The sequence below is a fragment of the Rhea pennata genome, chromosome 10 (genome assembly GCF_028389875.1).
Source record: "Rhea pennata isolate bPtePen1 chromosome 10, bPtePen1.pri, whole genome shotgun sequence".
Lineage (NCBI taxonomy): Eukaryota > Metazoa > Chordata > Aves > Rheiformes > Rheidae > Rhea > Rhea pennata.
In genome coordinates, this window is record NC_084672.1 from 19683269 (window position 1) to 19708515 (window position 25247).

Genomic DNA, 25247 nt, shown 5'->3' on the forward strand with positions numbered 1-25247 from the left:
ATTAGCCTTGGAACTGAATTTAACTAAACAGGATTTAACTGAACTAAACTACAAAATTGTGAATAAAAGCACCAACTTTTAGGATAATAAGGTGTATTCAATCCTTGTTTACAAAATTAATTCGGCTTCCCATCCTCTTCTCTCCATACTTCAATCTGTATAAGTAAGTCCTGAGAAGAGATTTCATTACTGATTAGTAAGCCATTTCATTTCATTACTGATTAGTAAGCCATAACTGCTTGGGCATTGGAAGAACTATTAAGAAGGTCTCTTGCTCATGCTTTTATTTATATTGTTAGAATTTTATGAAATGAACAGAGGGAATGATCTCATGACTGGAAGTATTTTTGAAGAAAGTACAAAATCCTGACTTACACTTTGAATTATTTTGTCTGTTGTCTGCCATGCCAGACTTCCTTAAAGGCAGAAAGTCAGCCTGTTTTGTTTTGTTTGTTTCATGTTTAAAAATCCACAGTAGAAATACTTCTCAAAACTCTGTCTAGCTTTCCACAGTAGCGGAAGGCTTAAGCTCTGTGTGTTAATAATGTACTTGTGTACAGAATAAATCAAAATGAGAAGGAGATTTTTTTTGGTCATTTCTTTTGCTGTTATTCCCAATACTCCAAAGAGGGGGATAAGTAGAAGGCAGTTATTTGAGCTGGGGAGTTCTGCTTGTTTTATGTTGAACTCAAGAGTGAGAATCCCAACATTTGTGTAAACAACAATTCTCTTCAGACTAAATATATACCGCAGAATATATGGTATCTCTTCATCAGACTCAAGCATTGCAGATGGGAAGACACCATTCAGAAAAGAACTGTCATTTGGTAAACGTGATGTTGGTATGTCTTGAAGTTGAGGTGATGTTTGGCTGAGATAAGCTGTTTGTTTTATTACACAGCAAGGAGGTACAGCTGGATGATATTGTGAGGCATTAAAAGATGCTCTCTGACTCAAATCTATCGTGGAGGCTGAACAGACTTAGTTTATTCTGTGTTCTGAGACTTCAGTATCTGAGTGCTGCAAAAATGAAGACTGGTTATTTATTACTTTGTTTTTGAGATACCGACTGATATTAAATGTCCACTTATGGGCTTTGCAGTTTTTCAGTAAGTATAATTGTACTAACATTTTTTGGAAGACTGAGAGGAAGAACTGTCTGCCCCACACATCAGTAAATCAAAGCGCTACTGGAAAGTAATAGCAGTGTCTGAACTTGGACACAGAACTGGCTCAAGTTTTGATTACCCCTTCTTCCCCCGACTACAATAAGTGTATTTGGAAATGGATGCAAACCCTAGGAGTGCTGAAATACGTCATACGGTTTAACAATGGAAAGTGTCCCAGCTCTTATTTACTTTTGATGACTTTTCAAAACATGAAGAGATACTACTTGAGGATGTAGCCAAAATATTTCTCCTAATTATGCCAGTTTTGCTCTTGACCTTACCCTAGTTAGCCAGCCAGCCAGTCTGTTTCGTTTCAGTGTATAGGTATTTTATACCTGTTTTAGGAAGCATGGAGGCCTTAGTACTGATAAAGGAGTGCAGAAAGCATCCTTTCTCAGGAAAGCACTGTTAACTAGATTTTTTTTTTTCCTAGCCTAAAAGAGTTCCTGCCTAAAGAATATACCAAACAAAGAGGGGCTGAAAAGAGAATATTTCAGGTAATTGAGACTGAATAACTTAGAAAAGCTTTCTTTGCTTTGTAAGAAAAACATGAGTGCTCTTTCACAGAGTATACTTTGTATGTGTACTTGACTGACCTAATAATCAGAAAATCAGGTGCAAAAAATGTTAGCTTTTTCTTCTCTTTTCTCTTCTCTGTACTAGATTTATTCTCTTGATCCTTTTTTCTTCACTGATGATTGTTCAGTTTACTTTGAAGGGGAGAGAGTAGATATTCAATGTTCTTAAGACCATGTTCTGTTACATTGTAATATAAGAAAGTGCATTTCTACTAAAATAGAAGCATATTTAGAAAAACCAATTTGATTTCTTCCACACAGCCCTTCATGCATTTATTATTCAAGCATGAGCTTCAAGTAATACAGAGTTCTGTAGTACTTGAATTTAGTGATGTGCCTAGGAAGCGCCACATTGTAAAACACTGAAACAGTTGAGCATGAAACATACCAATACTGTTGGGAATGGTCTTAGCATTTGAGAAGTGTAGATGTGCTAGATGTCTGTGCTGACTGAGGCAAAACTTGGCAGTATAATTGAATCTGGAAAATTTTGAGGTCAGCAGCTGAAATCAAGTCATACAGTTTCTGGAAGAACGTACCAGTGACCTGTGATCTCTATTTGGGAGACAAGTTGAACAGCAAGAATAGCTCATGTAATTTCTTTTGACTCTTATGCTCTCTGTCTGGGAATGTTATATCTCATAGTCTGTTCTACCTGGAGCTTGTCACACTTGATTGGACATAAAGTTGTCTAACATTTCCCTGTATACCTTCAGTTGTTGGTGGTAATAATGTTGGAGTTGCAGCAAAAATTATTTTGTTCATTCATTTATGAGTATGAGATTCAGAGCATGTGACTTTGCCCATTTGAAATACTACACACAAATAGTTTCAATCATGACATTCTTCAACATATGGACAAGAAATTTGTCAGTGATTGCACTGATACTGAGCAAAGACACCACAACACGAAGGCAGAAAAGGCAAGCTGTCTTTTTGAGAAATGTTGGCCATTTTCCCAAGTTACAAAGTTCTTGAATTTGGCAGGTGACTTTTTTCATCTGTAATGATGACATTTGGTGTCCTTGCTCCTCTGTGACCCTGATTGCATTTACTGTGCTGGAATTTGCAGAGTTACCTGATCAAACTGTGACTTTGGGATGCAGAAGGGTTTTCTGAGCTGCAGTTGTTCTTCCCAGTTCTGTGGAGCAGTAAAGCAATGAACTCAAACCGGAGCTGGAAAAATGTTTTCCCTGTTCTTGGTACCATCAGTCAGCATGGAGGGGGTGGCAACCAGTGGTTCAGAAGGGGGTTGCAAGGGGAAGATGGAGTGTGACAGCCAGACTCTCAAACTATTCAAATAGCAGGAGTTTAGGATGGACTCTCAGAAGGACTGACTGGAGTAGGAGAGTATACACTGAGGTGAGGAAGTTTGAACAGGCATTATTGGTATTATAGTTGCTTACAGGTAATGAAGTCTGCTACTGAATAATTGCTTAAATAATAAATAGGTGGGGGTCTTATGACTCAGTTTCTGTATGAACATTTCAGAATGAACCATTTAAAAACATTGCCTTTTCCTCATCTCTGGAATTCTTTTCATGTGATGACAAAACAGATGAAGCTGCAACTAGCCAAAAAGAAAAAAAAAATAGTAGACACTATGTAAGTATAAATTTAGATGGAGAAAGTGAGATGGAGAGCACCGTTCCCCGCACAGTCCTTTAGAAAAGAGGGAAGTTATACTGTGCCACTGTCTAATACAAATAACAGTGACATAGCGGTAGTATGCAAGTCTATCAGTAGCAACATAGCTGTAAGTTCATCTCAGAGTTCATTTAGGGCCATTGCAAGTAAAGTATTCTCTTTCAATTAGAATAGGACGGGAATGTAAGGGGTAGAAATATAAAATTAATACCCCAGAAGAAGGAAATGGATCCAATTTCCTTTTGAAAGCAGGCAAAAATGACAGCAGGTAATACACAAAGGGAATAATTAACGTGGTGAAAGGAGATTGTGAACTTCTAGTTGCTCTCTATTTTAGTTAAAGGACTAGGTAAATAAGCCTCGGATGAAATGTGCAATGATATGGCAGTGAGTTCCAGAGGTTACCAAAAGTGAAAAACATTTTCTTTAAGATGATTATTTATGCAGATTTGCAGTATTGAGACTAGCAGCAATATTTAGTTGGATTTTTTTTTAATGTTTTAAAGGTGATTTAAATCTACTTGATCTGAAAAGGGAATAGCATGGATGATGGTCAAAGAGAAATACTTCTTTCTGACAGGTGGTTCGTGTCTTCTGGATGTGAGGAATTACGGGATATAGTCTTGCTGACATCTCTAACCACTGCTATTACAAGTATTCTAATTGCCATGCTTATTAACTAGGCAGCCTTAAACAAATAAAAGATAATATGTATTTTTCCTTTGTTTCTAGATGGAATTATTTCTGTCTACCATTATTCCAGATGGGATAATTTCTGCCTAATACTGAATCTCATTACAGGAGCACAAAAACTGTGGTGAGATGACTGAAATAGAAGCCAAAGTGAAGTATGTGAAGCTGGCACGTTCCCTGCGGACCTATGGAGTGTCCTTTTTCCTCGTTAAGGTAATGCAGATCTTGCTGACCAAAAGTATACTTGATTATGTATTATTTTAGATCTCCCCGAAACAACAGGTCAAAGTTGTTCTTTCAGCCTTGTTCCTAAAAGCCATGTTTGGAAAAATTGTTCAATTCAGTACAAGGGATGGGATTAGTGCTTGAATATTCAGCTACTACCTAGATAGAAAGTAGAATAAACTTAAGCCAAAGTTTTCGTTCTTGGTTTCCCCAAATTATAGTGCTAAATCTTTATAGATAGCTGAATGCAAGTCTCCTCCTAAAGTACATAATCACCCATAAATTCTAATGAAGCAAGTAAAAGGTGCAAATATTATGAAAAATCTGCAAAGGATATCATTCATACTGAAAGAATGACCTTTCTGTTTTGCCTTCTTTAAGTGAAATTGTCTTTTTAGACACCTTTAATGGAAAAAGCAGTCTCAGTTCTCCAAAGGAGCTGTTGAGCTACCGAACTGGAGGCAATGAAATCTTTTCAAGCCTATCAAAAGCTGTGCTGCTTTTCAGTATCACAAACCAATAACCCCTTTAGACAATATGTGTTGTTGATTACGGACCTTTTCGGAGTAGCTGCTATGTATTATGCATCATTAAGTTGGAGATGAGTTTCTCTTCCCTCTCCCTCCCCCCCTTTTTTTTTTCTCTTCCCCCCCCCCCCCAACAAAAAAAAAGTTTTATCATTGCTTGGGTCATTAAACATCTTCATTTGAATCATGCAACTTCCAGCCTAGTGATACAGAAATACAGAGCTAAATGTTCACCAAGATACTAAAACAGTGAAATTGAGTTTGGACATAAATCTTTAAAATGCAAAACACTGGAATTACTTACAAAACACTATAAACAATAAGATTTCAAACAGACTTCTTCAGCTGATTTATTAAGTTGTATATTATCAACTATAGTAAACTTGTAGTGTGCAGTTTTCAGTAGCTAAAATATTAAAACAAGCATGCACACATTCAAAACAAACTGATAATTCAGTGGTAACTTGTTAACACCATATGGTTGACCTGTATAGTAAAAGATAAAATTGCTTCCCCTCCCTGCAGCCCCGACTCGCACATGCTTTTTTCTTTAATCCTAGCTTAAAATTAATGATAGTTGAGTCAATTAGTTATGTCATAGAACTTCAGCTAGAAGGAATAATTGGTCTCATTTTCTGAGGACTATCAATGACTTACTAGATAAATAGGAATTTTGTTCTTTGCAGCCTACTGCATAAATTCAGTGGAATGTGGCATCTGGATTCATTTTCATTTTACAATAAGCTTTTTTTTATAGTAAACTGATAGCTAGGACCTGTACTCTGCAACCTTGAAAAGCTGCAGGGGCAGAATGTTCAACAAACTAAGAAGCAGCATCTGGCAGCCTTCAGACTGACCCTGTCCCTTTCTTGCATATTTCTAGAGAGTCTGCTGTGATGGCTTTTTTTAAGTAACTTCCCAAGATTCTCTCCCTAAAATCCCTCTTTTTTGCAAGGAGAAGAAGGGGAAGGGGACTTTCTTCTGAACTGTATGATAAAGATCAAATACAGTTGAAATCTTTGAATATACAAATGTTCATACTTGTCCAGCTGTGCTTTCATGTGCACTAGTCAGATTGTAGTTCTGTAAACAGTGGCTTTCTTGTATCAATTTAAAAGGTAATAAGTGCACTTTCCTAGTGGACTATATTTCTGTACAAGTCAAGTATTTGAGTTATATGTAGCCTGAGTTTATTGTCATTAAGATGAAAACATTTTGAATGTTAAGTATGTCAGAAGAGTACTGATATAAGCTTACTGTAAGAGAAAACCCTAACTTTGGGTCATTGATTTCTTTAACATTTGAGGACTTGCAGTGGCATTTCAGCGTTGCAAGTACGCTGTACTTGTGATTGGGATTTGCTGCAAAGGATCTGTAGCTGGTTTTTAATTTCAGGTGCACATTGCTTTTCTGAGGATTTTTTTTTTTCCGCCTGATCTTGTATAACTCATCAAAATTCTGATCATCTTTTTGGGTTTTCATTTCTTTGTTTCTTTGTGATAAATAGTGAGTAACATAAGAGTTATTTTAGACAGAAATAACAATAGACTGTTTTATGTGTTGTCCTCCCAGCTGTGTGTGTGTGGGGGGGGGGGGGAGGGCAGGGCGGGCTAAAAGAACTACCATCATGTTGTTGCTAACTAATTGCAGCCAATTGACAGAACTTCTTAATGTTAATACAGTTCTTGGAAATCATTTGCTTTTTTTTTTTCTTTCTCTTTCCAGTATATTCCCTCATGTTTTTTCCTTTCTCCTGGCATGCTCCATTTGAATGTAAAACAATCCCTCGTGTTCTGTTATAGGAAAAAATGAAAGGCAAGAACAAGCTGGTTCCTCGTTTACTGGGGGTCACCAAAGACTCAGTGATGCGTGTGGATGAGAAGACCAAGGAAGTGTTGCAGGAATGGCCTCTGACAACTGTGAAACGCTGGGCTGCCTCACCTAAAAGCTTCACTCTGGTAATCTTTCTGTATATGCTTGGAAGAGGTATCAGTATGAAATGGAGAAAGGACGATGGACTTGTACTCTGAACAGTTTCTAGAACTTGTTTTGTTCTATCTACATCTCATTATGGAGAGCCACTGGCATGTGGATTATGAGCATAAATAGAGCTAGATGGCTCATGGAAACATCTTACAATTGTCAATTTAAGCAATTTTATAGATGTAGTGGGTTTTGTAACTTATTTGGCCCATTATAAGTAGAATGTCTTGTATGTGAAAGAGTTGTTTTATGTGGTAGAGCAAGACTGTGGCTAGAAGCCAATAACTCACTTTGGAAATTAGACAATCATTATTAATGATGTGAGTGATTACACTTCAGAAGATGTTTCTGAAGAGTTCTCCATCATCCAGAGACTGTCCGAGAAAGTCAAATTAGGTATCTGTGGATCCTCCAGCATTTCAAACTATACACCTGTGATTAAGCTGAAATAAAAAGCATCCTTTATTCAACATATGAATCTTGGAATAGTCTCATCTACTGTTAGTTATGGTAAAATGTAATACAAAATAAAATTTAGATCTTTAATTTTCTATCTCAAATTTTTTGCTATTTCTTCATTTATTTACCTTCCATTTACAAAGGGTTAATTTTTCTTTTTCCCCCCCCACCAGGATTTTGGCGAGTATCAGGAAAGCTATTACTCAGTACAGACCACTGAAGGAGAACAGATCTCTCAGCTAATTGCAGGTTACATTGATATCATCCTGAAGAAGGTATATTAGGATGACATTTAGTAAAAATGCAGTAAAATCAATAAAATGACTACAGAAGTACAAAAGCTGTAGTGTGTGCAAGCTGGAGTTTCTCTGTTGTGAAATTAATGTTGTTTCTTATGTTTTCATGTGATTTATATATAAATAATATCTCTTTTAGTTTAACCTAAGTGGTTGTTTATGGAAAAAAATATCAAGGCTGTTAATTATAGTGATAGTATGGGTCAAGCTCTGTATAGCATTCTTGGGCTGTGTTTTTCTTTTCTGGAAGGTGATGTGCTGGCTATGAGTGTATATACAGAGAGCAGCCTAAAGCTGTCTCCTCAACTATGGATATTAAACTGGGGACCAAAATGGTGAGTCAGGTGGGAGGAAGAGATTCTATGGAAGCAGCATGTTGAACTATATTAAAGGTTGTACTATAGTTATCCTGTGGCTGTTGTATTTGCTGCAACAAAGCTGAAGAAGTATTTTGGCAAAACTTAAGAATAAGTCATAATATTACTTAGCAAATACCATGGTCAGTAAAGCAGAGATTTATATTTCATTTCTGCAGACAAACGGGAATGTTTGTGAAGGCACCAGGCTATCTTTAGACTTGGCTTTGTGACGTGTGCCAAGTAGGAGAGGCCGATAAGCACCTCACTTGTGAATCTTTTGAACACCGGAATAAGCTTGATAACAGAAAATACCAGCTTTTGCCAATAAAGCATAGAGCTGAATGGTCATATGCTGACCACATTATATAGAGAAGTGTAATGTTTCATATAGCTCTGGGTGCTCATTGCTGATGAATTTTTATTGTATTAAGGTTCAGCCAAACTAGTGTTATAATAAACTCTTCATAGTAAAGAAATGACAGAAAACTAGGCAGCTCAATAGAATTTATTGCCTTTGTTCATGAGAACCATCTGGGATGTAACATCAGGTTGGGTGAAATCAGAGGTTGAGGGTAGATTGCTACAATTCATCACAGCACTTACCTTTTAGTCCCAGATTTAATGAATGTTAAATAAACTACAAGTTTCAATAGATAACTTAAAATCTGGCTCTAGCTCGTTTAAGCTTCAGAAGTAGCTTCACTCTGTGATTCCAAAGTAAAGCAGCCTTTCCATGCTGATAAAATACAGATGTGCATATTTTCACTCTAAAGCCAATCCTTTGAGTTCTTCTTTACAATCTGCTAACACATCTAGTTTCAAAATGAGTGAAGTAGGAACAGGTTAAATAACAACACCCATGATGCTTCATGAGTCATATGAGAAACATGCAGTTTCCAGCTGTCAAGTCCAAGTTACCACTGTGCAACATGCCTTAAACTGTGGTTTACCCCTCAGCTGCATAATGTTTACTCTTGGTGTATTTTGAAAGATTTCAACTCATTTGCTCTGCTGTAGATTGGGGGCACTTTTTTTTTTTCTGCTAAAGTGTTTTGATGTTAAGGAAATCTTGTTCTACAACTTGTTAGTGATAGATCATTGATCAGTAGGCAGGGAACTCTGAGCTTAAGTAACTCTCTTTTTTATTTTTATTTTTTAATATAACTGTATTTTTTACTATGTATTAATACGGAAGTAAGATCCTGACTAGGAGTAGGCATTTTCAGTTGATGCATAAATGCAAACTAAATGGTAAGGGATTTTTCTGGACAAAGTCAGTAGAGGTGTATGGATATGTGTGAGGAATTCTCATTAAATGTGTCTAAAGTCATAATGAATGTTTATCTAGGTCTACATGCTGAATATTCAGACTGCAAGTCACGTAAGGTAGCAAGCAGAGTGTGTCTTTGACCTGGTCATGTGTACTCCAGGGTCACCAGTAGAAATGGACAGCCTTTACAAGGCATTGCTTTTATATCTTACAGTAGTTTGCTGGTTTAATAATTTAGACTTGAACCTTGTGTACCTCTTCCTCCCTTATACCAGCATGAAAAACTGCTTCAAGAAGTTAGATGTCCAGACTATCTAGATGTCTGAAGTAACTATGGTAAAATGACTTTGATAGTGTTAAATTTACTGTCTTTCCTGTAGCTGTAGATTTCTAGTGGCAGGTAGCCATAGGTAGTAACACTTTGGCATGCTGAAGATGATCTGTAGTTGAGCTCTAGTGAGCTGAGTTTCAGTCCAGCCCCATTCCTGAGTCAGAACAGGATGGGGAAGGAGATGAGCATGCCATACCCATGTCTGGATGGTGATGTTGCATATCTTCAGAATGTTCTTCTGGGAGGTGAAGATGGTATCCCGACATTCTTTTCTATAATGTTGTTTAGAAAAGCTCTGGGTTTTCATTGGCAGTTGTGATAGGCTTTTTCCTTTAGGCACTTCATTTTTCAGAGCTTAGAAGCTGGACTCTGGATGCTGAAGTGCACCTTCTCAGAGGCAGAAGTTGTATTTTACACTCTGCCAAAAGTTAGTGTTCAGTACTGGGCAAGACTCCTCAGATCATTTGACCAGATTTGTGATAAATATCAATGCAATGCTGGAGGGAACGGGAAGAAAAATAAGCATAGTGTCTATCTTTTTTCTTTTTTTCTTTTTTCCTCCAGAAACAGAGTAAAGATAGATTTGGCCTTGAAGGTGATGAGGAATCAACCATGTTGGAAGAATCTGTTTCACCTAAGAAGTGAGTGTATACAACAGGAGGAAATGCCCTTTTATGTAAGCGAGACACCTTTTAGCTTTGGTAGCATTTTTCATTGCTCAAGTGATGTAGCACAGTTATTACTTTGAAGAATTTTTTTTTTTCCCTACAGAGTAGGTCAGCAGAAAAAGGCACCATCTCCAGGCAGTTTTTCAGACTTTCAGTTTCATTCTAGGATAGAGGAGCATGCTTTTCTGTCTTTAAAATTACTGGTTAGGGCAAATGTATATTTTCATGGTGACTGTTCATGGGAACTGGTGGTCAAAAACCTACAGCTTTCTTGAATACATAATGTCTTTATGGCATTCACCTTAAAGGACAGCTGTTGAACTTGACCCCTTGACTCTTGCTAGAATTCAATAAAAAGAAGAACAAAAATATTGCAGAGCTTGAAAATACTGTATTACTTTGGTCTTTGTGCAAACACCTAGGTTTACAAGGTCTCCATTGTTTTTGTTTGCTAAGTCCATGGCTTCCAGTGGAATTTGACTTTTGTCAGTTTAATTGTACTTTGTCATGAACACTGGTGGTTCATTACACCAACCCACTGTAGACAAACTGGTCAGATACGCGATGTGAGTAAAGGTAAAATTTTGGCACTAATAGATTAGGCTATGATTTCATTGGTGGTTCTGATGGGAGATTAGCAGAGCTGCTGATGAGCAGCAAAAAGCAGAACTGTAGAGCTCGCCATGCTCTTGAAAAGGAATATTTAATCTTTCTGTGCAATGAAATAATAGAAACAATTTCAAGGCAGTTTGAGTTGTAATGAGCCCCTTAAGTCTCTTCTTTGAACTCTAAGGATGGCAAGGTCTGCTGTGTGTGTGAAAGTATTTGATTTACTGTTAAACATATGGTTTATAGGAGATGAGCTGGTTATATACTTAATGTGGCCTTATGTGAAATTTCAAATTTTGACATATCACACATGTTCGTATGTGCTTCCTTTTGACACTGCCCTTTCCAAATTGCTTCCAGAATATGTTAGTAGTGTAGTGTGCAGAGAAGCCCCAAACAGATAAATACAAAGCTTTTCCCATAATTGAAATTACTTTTTTTTCTATAACATACTATTGCTGTGACAGCCAGAGTTCTTGCCAACACTTCTAGCTGTTAAAGCATGAACTGTATTAAAATATGAACAGGACAGCTGGCAAAGCAGTGGATGACCATGGATGATAACAACTTTATTATGCTTGAAGACAGCATACTTCCCAGTCCATTATTTGATAGACTGCCAGGCTTTTAGATAAGTGTGTGTGTGCGTGCGCGTGCATGTGCGCACGCACATGTGATGAAGGAAAAACATTAGTTTTTATTCCAAATCTAGGGTTTGCTTGCATAGACATTGCCAAAGGGTCATCCTTTTATTTTCTTACTGATCAGCCTAATGATGCAACTGAAACAGAGCAGTCTTATGCCATAAAACTTAATCCAGCTATATCTCTACCAGGTATCTTAGAGGGGTGACGCTACTGTACCATATATACCCGAATTGTATGTTGCACCTTTCTTTGCTACCTGCTCATTATTGTTATTGATATTTGATCTGTCAAAAGCCTCAATTTAGTTTTTCTAAAATGCTGTTAGAAAATGGTTAGAAGATGACTTTAACAATTCTCCAATTGTTCTCAAACACAACTTAAAAGAAGAATATCCATCAGGACTTAGTTTGCAGGAGCTGATTAATTCTCTCTCTGTTTTTCATTCTTTTTAGATCTACTATCTTGCAGCAGCAGTTCAACCGAACAGGGAAGGTGGAGCATGGCTCTGTGGCGCTACCAGCTGTTATGCGTTCAGGGTCCAGCGGCCCGGAGACCTTCAACATTGGAATCATGCCTTCTCCCCAGCAACAGGTCACGATCGGTCAGATGCACAGAGGACACATGCCCCCGCTTGTGAGGAACCTCCTTATTTTGTAGTATCACTTGAAACTGGTCTGTGCCAGAAGTAGTCAGAGACAACATGTTATCCATGTTGCTAAGAGCAGGAGGATGGTGTAGAGTGTGGCTGCCTGGCTGTCCTACTGAACACATGTTTTGAGCATCCCTGAATATTTAGGGATTCTCGTTTTGACTTGTTTGCTCTTTCTCTCTCCTCCTCTTTCCTTTTTTTTCTTTTCTTCCGCTCCCCCCTTCTGCTTTAAACTGCCTCTTCCAGCCTTCCCTTTATTTCAAAGTTGTTAAACTATTATGCAGGGCTTAGAAAAAAATAATTTAAAGACTGGTGAAAATAAGCAAGTTTAAAACAAAAGCCAGTGTTTTATCTGTCGCTGGCCTGCTGATTTACAGTTTTAAGGCAGGTTTAAAGTTCATGCTTGCTTTTCTCATTTAATTTAAGACTATCGAGGAGCTAGAGGGACTGTAGAATATAATCAATGTTTAAGCTCATATCATACAAGTGGAAGTGTAGTATATGTGATGGCCATCCTGTTCTGCCTAAAACCCTTCAGTTTTCTGTTAGCTTATGCGTAATGATGGCAATTCAGTTTTGGAATTGTCTTTAACATTTTTAGACTGTCGTGTTCCAGGAAATCAGTGATCATATCCTTGAAATAAGTTCAGTATGCTTATTCACGTTCCTAGAATGCAGGCCAGGTAGACAGCTTGGTACTTTAGTATGTGTCTGAGCATGATTTGGTCTGTGAAAGTTCAGAATCTTATAAATGTGTGTAAGTACAGAGGAGTGTATAATGGCATAGGCAGGATCAAGAACATGAGGAGTATTAAAGCGAGCTTTGCTTTCTCCACTGCACAGCTAAGGTGCTGGGGAAAGGCTATACTTGGTGTCACTCAGTGCTGCTTAGCATCAATGTAATATCTACCAGAAATGCTGTTTGGAACATGGCACACACCCGTCTCCTTGTTCTACCTTTCAGACCTCAGCTCAGCAGGCTTTGATGGGGACTATAAATACTAGTATGCATGCTGTTCAACAGGCACAAGCTGACCTCAATGAAGTTGATAACCTGCCACCTCTAGGACAGGACATGGTGAGTTTATCTAATCTCCATAGAAATGAATCTTAATGGCTTGGGGTGTTTTCAGACCAGTTTAGTTATTGTCCCTGGATCTAAAGTGCTATCTCTATGGCTTTTTAAATGGGATTAAAAAAAAAAAGTGCTTGCTTTAAGGAATTTGCATATGTATGCTGTTATGTCTAGCTCTCATTAATCTTCTGAGATTAAGTGGATAAGTGGAGCAAACTTCCTTGCATAATCATTTCCATAATCTTACTTGTTTCCTCTGAACATATACAATTAAAGGCAAATAGCAGGCCAGTATTTGCAGCAGGGATAACTCTCTCCTGGATACTTGAAAGAAATTAACAGGCTTCTGATAAGGTCCACTTGTGATGCTAAAACAGAGTAAGTTTGGTTCTTCAAGAGATACCACAAAGTTCCTCACCTTGTTTTTGGAGGTATAAGTGGCTTTACTTTTTTTTCCCAGCTCTGGCTCAGAAGGCCAGACCTGCCTGGTAACAGTCTGCCTGGGATATTTTCAAAGCCTGAAATTTCTGATGTAGGGTAGGGTAGGGGGAAAGATTAAGCCTACTGTTCATGGGAACTGGTGGTCAAAAACCTACAGCTTTCTTGAATACATAATGTCTTTATGGCATTCACCTTAAAGGGCAGCTGTTGAACTTCAGTAGCAATTGTATAGTGAGGGATTCTGCAAAAGAAAATGTTTACTTTTGTATTTCACTCTAAAGGATTGCTTCCTGTCCTCTGTTCCACTTTTAAAGGTTTGTGAAGCATTTTATACAAGATCCTGATTTACAGGACCTCGCTGAAGTCCTTAATACTTGTATGTTTTGTTATTCTTTCTCTTTTTATTTTGTTGCTCTTCAGGCATCAAGAGTATGGGTTCAGAACAAGGTTGATGAATCAAAACATGAAATACACTCTCAGGTTGATGCTATTACTGCAGGAACTGCATCTGTTGTTAATCTTACAGCAGGTAAATTTCAAAGGAAAGTCTTTCTAGTAGTCTCTGACCTTTTCAGTCTAAGTAACATAGTGACAGACTGTGAGACAGCTGAGAATAGCTTTACTTCCAAATACTGTAGTAGCTGAGTGCAGTGATTTGTGGAACAAGCTTACCTATCTCTCCCAATCACAGTTTTAAAATTCTCAATTTATCATCTCTAACACTAGAAGAACTACCATTGATGAAGATAAAATGTAGCTTGCTTCTTCACCAAAGTAACGTAGCAATTTTGCAAGGTTATTACAAATATGCATCATTTATCTGACCAATGTTAGAGATTATGAATGTTTATTTGTATGTTTTTGCAAATTATGAGTTGAAGGAATTCCAAGTGGCGTAAGAGGGGGTAATACTGTGTTACCCTAGGATCCTTCAAGTTGAAACAGAAAAGATAGCTGAAATTGTAGACTTCTCAGCAAATTGCATGGGGAGAAAGAAAAATTATGTTAGAAAAAAATACAGAGATTGGAAATATTTTAGACCTAAATTTTGAAGTGACATTTCAGTTACTTAGTAGACATTGCTTGACCATCTTCAAGTGTACCAGTTGTCTCTCACTAGAGTGCAGCTTGTGGCGGCTTTTGCCCTTTTAACCTCTGAAGCCTGCTGTTTATGAAAAATGGTTTACTCTGCAGGTGACCCAGTTGACACTGATTACACTGCTGTGGGATGTGCAATTACAACCATCTCTTCCAACCTCACTGAGATGTCTAAAGGTGTGAAACTACTTGCTGCCCTCATGGATGATGAAGTTGGAAGTGGAGAAGACCTCCTTAAAGCTGCTCGAACACTGGCTGGTGCTGTCTCAGACTTGCTGAAAGCTGTGCAGCCCACTTCAGGAGAGGTGAGAACATGAAACCTTTTCAGGCTCTTTAAAATGCACGACATGCATGGCTCTTCTGAAACATTGGCTTTTATCAGTCTCACTTAATGTCCCCATTGCAAACAGTTCTTTTTTGATCCCTATGCCTATCTCTGTCTTTATGCCTTTAAGTCCTGCACTTTGATAGTGGAAAGCTCCACGTTATTTGCATAGTTTTGTGTAATAATTTGAATTGTCTTGGTAGTGTATTCTTTTAAAAGCAAATTTTATACATTACTAGAACTCAGCAGGAAATGAGGAGATAATTGTTCCTGATTTCTTTCTTTACTGTATTTGCTGTGTGCTTTAACATATAAAATAGGAGAAATTAACCTTCATTTTTCCAGAAATGAGGAAGTACTGACCACCTTTACTATTTTGATAGTTTGATATGAGTTAAAATTAGCAGCCAGTTTGTCTTGGATTTCTTCGGGTATTTTGGGTTAAAGAACATGAAAGCTGCTGCTGTTCCAAATTAGTTGGCATATTGACGGTACCTGATGTATTTTTCTCTTGAGTTAATGCAAAAATGCTTATTAAAGTCCTTTTGCATTCTTCACACTTTCTGGGAGCACTGCGGATGAAACCCATGTAGTAAGCCACAAATGTGTATGGAAAAGAAAAGATTTTCGAAATTTCCAAATTATTTCTGTTGGTTGATGGTGTGTGTATGTTGGGAAGGGGGTATTTGGTGGTGTTTTTTCTGTTTTTGTTGGTTTGTTTGTTTGTGTTTTGTCATATTGATTGCATGTTAATGCAGAAGTTCTTGGAGGAAATCTGGAAGTTTAAATAAAGTTTGTTTGTTTGTTCTAAATTGTTTCATCATTATATTTTTCCAGCCTCGACAGACAGTTTTGACTGCAGCTGGAAGTATTGGGCAAGCTAGTGGGGAGCTTCTGAGACAAATTGGGGAAAACGAAACAGATGAAAGGTTCCAGGTAAGGAGGGGAGTAGTTGGTCACTGTGAGAATTGTGCAGCTTTTTAATGAAGAAACCACTGTATAAAAATGAGGCTTCCCACAGTGGTGTTAGGAAATGCTAGATTTGATATTACTTAATGATAATTGAGGCTAACCCATTATAAAATTGCTTTCAATTAAAACATCACAAAATGATGTAAATGTTCTCATAGGAACCCCTGCTTCATTCAGTGTGTCACATAGAGGGTTTCTTCCCTCATGGAGAGCTGTTTGCTGTATATTCTCCTTTGTTTAAAATGCATGACTGAGGCTATTTGCATACTGTTCAGATTCTTGCTATTCAAATTCTACTCTACACAAACTTCTGGTAAGTTTAGAAAAAAGTTACTGTGTTGCGATGTTATTTTTAAAAGATTAATATTATTAGAAAAGCATAATGCCTGTATGGCTTAATAGCACAGTTACCCTTTGGCAATTTAAAACCATTGTCCTTAAATGCTCCGTTAGAAACATGTTAGAAACATTTGGATTTTTTCACTCAGTGTCAAGAACAGGTCTACCTCAGAACCAAAGGGAAGTAGTTTACAGCAACAAGTGGCTCTCTGGAGTGTACTGTATGAGATGTATGCCAATGCAACTTAAGGGCCATTTTAGGCATTTTTTCCATGAATAATCCTGTCTGCAAGTTTCATCAATTCTCATTTGTATTTTTAGTTTAATACATATTGCAACCCTCTGCCTTCTTTCTTTGATAAATGTTCTAGTAAGTGTTACAGGATGTTGGAGACAGTGGGTAAGGAGATGGATGATTTATGTGGCCTTCATTTCTAGAAACAAAATAAAAATTTAGGTTGCTAAATTGTGAAGTTAAAAGTTTTCTCTGCTGCAAAGTCAGAATTCTGCATAAATGTATCTATCTTTTAATGAGAAAAGCAAATCATTTTAACATCATGTACCTTTACAGTGTGTCTCAAGCTGTTTTAATAGCAGATTAAAGTGTTATTCTGGAGTGACTACTTAGTAACAACTAAATGCTTTTATAGGGCTATATTTATGCTATGAACATGCAACTAATTTGATTGAAAGCTGCATCTTTTCAAAAAGGGGGTTGTATTTGTCAATACTCTTGAGCGCTTTGAAGTAACTTGGAAGTCTGTATTAGCTCAAATACTGTCTACCCTCAGTTACCATTTTGCTCTTTGAGGTCTTTATCCTTACTGCAGATATTTAGCATGTATTCAGTAGTGAACTCAAGTTTTTGCACTGATGGTGCATTCTCAGGAAGTCAAGATAGGCATGTTGAAATTTGGGATATGATTTCTTTATGGATGCCTAGTCGATTCAAAACTTAGGATACTCCGTACTCATTCAGTCCAGTAACCTGATAATGTCTACAGATCAGTGCTTTTCTGGTCTTGAACAGAAGAATCACAAATTTTCTGAGTAATAGCAATGTTGCTTTCTTTCACAAAACAAAAATCTCATTCTTACTTTTTGAGAGTAAAACTGGAAAACTTCTTACCCCTTGGAGTCTCAAGTTTGATCTTAGATAAGCCAGGCATAAACTATGCTTTGTTTGTAAGACTGAGTTTTCCCTTATTTTACCAGGATGTTCTGATGAGTCTAGCCAAAGCTGTTGCAAATGCTGCTGCCATGTTAGTGCTGAAAGCCAAGAACGTAGCACAGGTGGCTGAGGATACTGTCCTGCAGAACAGGGTCATTGCTGCTGCTACACAATGTGCACTCTCTACTTCCCAGCTTGTGGCTTGTGCCAAGGTAAGCTAGCAGTGTTTCTGCAGCAACAAGGCGTTGTTTTGGGTGTATGCTCTGTGTTCTTCCAGGAGTCTTGGACAATATACTTCGGTAGCATGGTTCTATGTTTATGTAGTACTGAAGTTACTGGTTAGTAAACTTTTGTCACCTGTAAGTTTGTAACTGGTATGTTAAGTCTTCTGTGACTTTTTTGCCTTTGGAAAAGCCATTGAGTTTAGTTTTAAAAATGAAACAATTCACATTTGCTATTTGAATACTGCTTTTGAAGTCTGAAGGCCTGCTTTCATAGGGTTAATTGTGGTTGGAAAATGGATATTCAACTATTGTAAAATATCACAGAGGATTGTAATGAAATTAGTTGCCAATTTTAGATATTAAATTTTCATTATTTCCTCCTTTATAGCTTTGGCTAAAAGGGCTTTCTGTAATGAATACGTATGAAGGTTTGTTAATCGGGGCTTGATATTCTTGTTGCTGGTGAATTTCTTTGGGTCAGCAAAAGAACACTCAGTGGCATCCATTTTCCCATAAGATGTATACAGCTTTCACATTGCCCAGAGTTGTCTGTATGTGCCTGAACAAAACGTGAGAGGACTGTTTCTAGCTTATATGTGTAGATTACTCAGCTTATCATCTGTCTTGTGCCTGCCTTCTGCCAAAATGTTGTGTCTCCTTTTGTCAAGGATTACTTTTAATTTAACAAGAAAAAACAGAGGCTAGTGAAGGATGGCTTTACAAAACCTATTCCCATTAAAATTTTGGTTACTTGGAATTCCAGGATACAGAATTGTGCCAGTGGACATAGCTACTTTGCGGAAGTTTGGCCTCTGCCTTCCCTTTAGAACCACTCCCTAGTGTTAACTGTGTTCAATAGCTACTAACAAAAGCATGAAACGAGATGGGGAGGTCTCTGTTCTGAACATCTAAATTAAGACTAAAATTACTATATGGGTAGCCCAGATCCCTAATTTAGGGGTCTGATACTACCTGTAGTAAAGGAAAGCTCAGTGACACATGTTTAAATACTCACTTCAGGGTTTTCCATATAGGGAAAACATGTTAAGTAAAAAGCCTGAGGCAATAGATGTCACCTGTTAATAATTAGGAAATTCTTAGTTAAGCCTTTTCTGAATGCTCTGCATCTCTTCTCGGTGCAGGTTGTGAGTCCCACCATCAGCTCTCCAGTGTGCCAGGAACAGCTGATTGAGGCAGGGAAACTGGTGGATCGTTCAGTGGAGAACTGCATGAGGGCCTGCCAGGCTGCCACAGATGACACTGAGTTACTGAAGCAGGTCAGTGCAGCTGCCAGCATTGTCAGCCAAGCCCTGAATGACCTCTTGCAGCACGTCCGCCAGTTTGCAAGCAGGGGAGAGCCCATTGGACGCTATGACCAGGCTACAGATACCATCATGTGTGTCACAGAGAGTATTTTCAGTTCAATGGGAGATGCCGGTGAGTCTCTCTAATGGACGAAGCTTTTAAGAATCACAGGTTCCTGGAGATGTGAATATTTCGAATAATGCAGATCAAAAAAAAGCCTTCCCTGAAGTGTGCTGTACTTCTAGGCTAGTGGTCCCAGAAGTAGTCGTTCAACCCATAAGCAAAATATTATAGTTGTGTGCTAGATAACAGATCTTCACAAAATATTTGTTCTAATATGCAAAGGGATCAATCTAGTATTTTTTTGTCTATATTCCAGTGCTGCATTTCAAAAAAATTATAGCAATTTCTTATCTTTAAATATGAAGACAGACCCATAAGCAACTACTTCCCCACTGATTGATTTCATTAATGCTTTTTATCTACCACTAGTAAGGTTGCATAGATTTTGATTTTGTATGCTTGGGTTTTACGTTGTGATTTTTGAAATGTCACATTTATGTTTTTCCAGTGACACTTCTAAAATGGGCAACTTTTAGAACCAATCGAACTTGGGATGCCTGATATTTAACTGACCCAATCTGATCTTTTAGTAAAGAAAGAGATTAATTAGAGTGGTGAAATTTCAAGAGGTGTGAATGTTATGAATTATCAACAACACGAAGGAGCAGCAACAACTTTGAAATCAAGGCAAATTTAAAATTGATTTTTTTTTTAATCCAGTTCTCTTACACTTTGGAAAATAGTTTGGCTTCACAGGCTCCTTTCTTGCCCCTTCTATTTGTGATACATGAACATGAAGACAAGAAATTAAGTATTTACATTCATGTATCAGTCAAAATGTGAACCAACTAGTCTTTTCTTTATGGAGCCATTTTAGCTCTTATGTGTAAGCGGTCTTTTTAAAAAAGTAAGTCAAGTTATGTATGAGAGGTTTCCTTAGTTTCTAAGGAACTGTACTTTTAACTGTGTCAAACCATTAGAGATAAGTGTTCAGGGAGGTTTTTTGTCAAATTGCAAGTATATTTTGGCCCTAGAAGAAGACATTTCATGAGAAATTAGAGAGATCAAGATTTTTAAGAAATGCACAGATACGCAAAAGTTTTGTTAAGCCATTCTTAATTTTCCAAATGAAAGTTGTGGAAAGTTTTCTAGTGTTTAGCTGCCCTAAGGAACTTAATTACTATTTATATGCACAAGAAAGCATTTTAGTTATGTTTACATATTTAACTGTTATTTATAAATCATTTGGCATCTGTACAAAAGGAATTAGTAAAAGAGCACCTTGGATAGCATTTATCTTCTGTTTAGTCGAATATCTTGCTGTGCTATACTTCCTTTTTCACAGAAGGCATTCAGATTCCGGTTGGCGTTTCCAGCTTATCATTGCCTTCTTGCAGTGAGTCAACCTCAAAGTCATTTTGAATCCAAAGACACTTGTGCTTGTCACTGCTTTAATATTGCCCATGTGAGTTAGATTCACTCTTCCATTTGCTGGCGTAATGTTTCAGCAAAGGATATTCGAATGGATTATGCCAAGTGGACTGTTTAGAGTGGTTGCTGGGTTAGCCATTGTAGATTAAAATAGAAAACAAAAATTTAAAGGCAAAATTACAAATTGGGAAATAGCTGATAACAGCTAGAAAACATTTTTTTTTCCCTTTGTCTGAGCAGAGGATTCCAGCAGGAGGCATTCAGTTCTAAAGCCCCCAAGTTAGCTTTGCACAACCTAAGAAAAATGCTACCTTCAATTACTTTTTTTTCCTTCATGACAATGATTACTTTTGTGACCACTTACAAGTCAGGAGGCTTTTAATCCAAACACCTGCTGTCTGCTTGGATAACCTGCAGAAAGCTGAAGGTGTGTATGGTTCAAGTCTGTTATGGAGGAGTTAAAGTGAATGTTAAACTGATCAGTTGAATTTACGCTAAAAATGGTATGTGTCCACTTATGCATTGCTGTTTGGTCTCTGTGTTTGACTATGACCAGCACTAGACTTCAATACCTTAAACCTTATTTTGACAATATCTAGCTGATGCTTAGTCATTCTTGACAGAGTTCTTGATCTAGTTTACGTTGTTAGAGAGAAGATACTTCTGCAAAAGAACTTCAGGAAGATGGAAGAAGAGGTAAAAGATAGTAATTTTTATTGAAGGGGTGAAACCTTGCTATAATCTAAAAGCAAAATCTTTGGTTTTCACTGGGTTCAGGACTTTCCTGGAACTACATATATAAAATTACTTTCAAGCATTGTTATTTGTTGATTTTTATCTTGCTATCTAGAATTAAAAAAACCTCAATTTCTTCTTAATCTCCATCATATCAATTTCCCTCAATTATGTTGTCATCCAAGATTTTATTTATAAAGCTTTTAAGCCACGAACTACTTACCTATCCTTTTTGATTCAAAAGAACATTTCAGCAAATGTAACTTTATTTTTGTCTTGTTGAGATGACTTTTGAAACCAAAACTGAAATACAAAGAGAAGAAAAATAAGAATATAACTGTTGCTACTGTAGGTGAAATGGTGCGGCAGGCCAGGGTGCTGGCTCAGGCTACCTCAGATCTGGTCAATGCCATGAGGTCAGATGCTGAAGCAGAAATCGACATGGACAACTCCAAGAAGCTCCTGGCTGCCGCGAAGCTCCTGGCAGATTCGACAGCCCGCATGGTTGAAGCTGCAAAGGTACCAGGAAACTGAACTGTCAGCTTAAAATTATATAGTTAGACACACAGAGGAGGTGTGCATTATTACGAAAAGGAACTGACTGATAGTAGAGACAGTGTTTCTTATCCTGTAAATATTTTGTATTTAACTGTTTATCTTGAGTATTTTCAGAAAATCCTGTGTATTATCTTTATATTATGTTTTTTTAAATCTTTCCTGTATTGTTTTGCAGGATAGTTACCAGCAGCCATGGCCAATGTGGTCCAAAATTTTGTCCTAGACTTCCAATTAAAAAAAAAAAAACCCATACAACTGACAGAAGCAGTAACAAAGAAACTCTGTTTTCATGGTGTGGCTTTTTTTTTTTTTTTTTTTTTTTTTTTTATCTTTTTGCTTTTTATCTTTCTCCTTCAGGCAATACAGCTTTTCTGTCTGCCTTGGAAACAGCGTCCTCTATCTGGGGAGTCTTGTCCACAAGAGAGGGAGTCTGCTCCTTTTGTCTGTTCTCGCCAGAGGGGCAGATATCTAGCCATCTATCTCCTTTTTGTGCTAAAAAGAAATATTTAAATCCTCTGGGTAGGGATATGCTCTTTCAGTGGTTTCCCAGATTTTGCATCTTACACTTAATTTTTTTTTCTTTTCCTTCCTTACCTGATCAGGGCCAGACAGCCTCCTGGGCCTTTAGAAGGCCAGTGTGCCTGGTTGCAGAGCATGTCCTTTCTAGTACTTTCTCAGACTTCAAATGGAGGAAAATTGCTGTGTCAGATCAGAGATTTTAGATTACAATTGCTGAAAGGCATATTAAATGAAAAAAAAATGATTATATGAATGTATGAACAATTGAACCACACTATTACAGAGCATAATAGAAGCCATTTACAAAACATCTTTTTCCAGAGTACTTAATTGTAGCAGCTTTTTAATGCCTGTAAAACTCTTTAATACATGTTATTGGAGATGGGAAAGAAAAGTAGCTCTCACTCATATATGAAGTAAAAGTTCAACTCAGTTCCTAAAACTGCTTGACGTGTATAGCAACAGTCTGCATTGGCAATACGTCTTCTGCTTCAAATTGTTTTGATAATTTGATCTTTTTCTTCCTAACTTCAGTTAAATATAAAGAAGATAAAGACAGATGTAGTAGAGATGGTCTGGAACTAAAGCATTCAGATTCTTTTATGTTCTCTCCAGGATTCTGAGGGCTCATGTTTTTGGCTTTGAAATTTTATGTAGGGAGCTGCAGCCAATCCTGAAAATGAGGATCAACAGCAGCGTCTTAGAGAAGCAGCAGAGGGACTACGGGTTGCCACAAATGCTGCTGCACAGAATGCTATCAAGAAGAAAATTGTCAACAGATTAGAGGTTGGGGAAAAGATCCCGTGATTTTTTTTTCAGTTTATTTTGATAATTAATATCTGTAGATAATTTCAAGCAATTAAATTTGAAGCAATTACAAATGCATATGTTAGGTAAAGTGCTAAGCAAAAGATGATAACATTGTAAATTCTGTTCTAGAATACAAGGACTGGAATTTGTTTCAAGTGATAACCTGATAGCACAGTTGTCAGATGCAGAGAAATTGAGGAATTTCTATTGCTGATGAAGTGATCTGATGAAAGCATTTTATTTGTAAGGAATTTGGTGGGTTAGTCATAAAGTTAAAACAGCTGAGGGCTACTACTTCGTTACTGTTTTAAATTATCTGTAATCTGTCATTTACACAAAATATCCTTCGGTGTTTTTACTAGTATGTATCAGTGTTTCATGTAAATTTCCCTACAAAGATATGTTAAGTTGTACCATATCCAATTAAACTGTTAAGTTATTCAGAGAATCAAAGAAGCTGAAACAAAAGTGAGCAGATGCATAATAGCTGGTGGTACAGCCAAGGGCAAAAAGGCAGTTTACTATGCATTGAAGATTAAAATTTAGCTTACGCTTGTCTAATGAAGGTCTGAATTTCCCATTTTCAGTTAAAATATAGGAAAAAAAGATAAAAACAGCTTTTCAGAATTCATAATTTCCAACTGTGCTTTTATAGTAATCAGAAAACGATTCAAGTGAAATGAGATGTGATCAAAATAGATGAGCATCTTCTGGAAGTGCGTCAAATCTATTCTATCTAAGACTCCAAATCATGAATACTTTAGAGAATGAATAATAATTTATATACTATATAATTTCAAAACTAAATGTAAACAAATTTAGAAAGGACTCCTTTTACTACAACATAATATATTTTGTCTTAGAAGAAAGATGTGTGTAATGATGAGAATGAACCTCATACTTGGTTTTATCTATCTGGCTAATTTAAGAACAGTATTGTGCAATATGTTGAAATGTATTTGATAAATTGTTGGATATTTAATTTTGTGATAGGAAGAGATTGATTATAAGACTCCTAGACATTTGAACAGGGTCTTGTTAGTGCTTTTAGACTAAGCAGTACTGTTAGTGTGTTATTGTAATATGTTTTCTTCTGAAGAGCAATCTCAGTAGAAAAAAAGCCTTGGCTCCCTTGATTCTTTGGTCGGAGGTACTAGTGTGGCAGCATGGATCACTAAATTTTCTTTGGCTGCTTTTTTTGGCCTTCTTCTGAAGGTAGATAATTCACTAGAGATTTCTGCTCTCCCTAAATGAGATCTTTTGGTAACGTTGCCAGCCTATCATATGAAGGAGGAAGAGCTTAGAATCCTTATGGTTCCAGGTATTTTTTCCTTTATTATTGCTAAGATTGAGATGAGAAACAATGTTCAGCCTGTAGAAATGATTTTTGTTTTGAAAAAGGAGTGTCCCTGAGTTTCCTTAAGGCAAATTAATATAGTGAAACAGTGTTTTAATCTGTCAGTTATTAATTTCAATGTTACCTGTATTAGCTATTTCATCCTCTGAATTTGCTTGGACTTTTTATCAGTAAGTGTTCTGTTTCTTTTTCTCCAAAGATTGCAGCTAAACAAGCTGCAGCTGCTGCCACTCAGACAATTGCAGCTTCTCAGAATGCAGCTGTTTCAAACAAGAACACTGCAGCCCACCAGCAACTTGTGCAGAGCTGCAAGGTAAATATATCACAGCCCATTGACAAATAACTTTGGAATCAACTTTATGGGCAACTGAAGATCACCTATAATCAATAGATTTCACCTCAAGGGGGATTTAAAAACTATTGGTCAGTATGTATTCTGGAAAACCATGATTTATTGTATTATCCATAGTTTCCCTACGTTACTATGTGGGGATCTTTGAAGAGCTGAGCTACTGAATATTTGCCTGTTACAAATACCCTTGCAAACTCCTTTACTGGAAAGGATTGACAGACATATATACCTTTGCATTAACATGCAGAATACCAACCAATTTACCTGAAGCAAGTGCTGTAATCAAAAGTTTTGCTGCAAATCGGTCAACAGTACTGTATATGCAGAGCTAAGCTGGAAACACTGTGTATGTGTATGCAGTT

At 37.1% G+C, this 25247-nt stretch overlaps 1 protein-coding gene across 1 annotated transcript in view; it reads left to right on the forward strand.

Annotated features, from left to right (window-relative positions):
* The window catches only part of TLN2 (talin 2), a 219549-nt gene that overhangs the window by 107623 nt on the left and 86679 nt on the right, over positions 1-25247 (forward strand). The window contains exons 9-23 of the mRNA XM_062583331.1: positions 1603-1666; positions 4196-4300; positions 6642-6797; positions 7455-7556; positions 10102-10178; positions 11914-12094; positions 13075-13188; positions 14047-14155; positions 14821-15029; positions 15887-15985; positions 17576-17743; positions 18898-19192; positions 21642-21808; positions 23024-23152; positions 24733-24846. Of these exons, the coding sequence (XP_062439315.1) occupies positions 1603-1666; positions 4196-4300; positions 6642-6797; positions 7455-7556; positions 10102-10178; positions 11914-12094; positions 13075-13188; positions 14047-14155; positions 14821-15029; positions 15887-15985; positions 17576-17743; positions 18898-19192; positions 21642-21808; positions 23024-23152; positions 24733-24846 (2089 nt within the window). The remainder of the gene's footprint in view (positions 1-1602; positions 1667-4195; positions 4301-6641; positions 6798-7454; positions 7557-10101; positions 10179-11913; positions 12095-13074; positions 13189-14046; positions 14156-14820; positions 15030-15886; positions 15986-17575; positions 17744-18897; positions 19193-21641; positions 21809-23023; positions 23153-24732; positions 24847-25247) is intronic.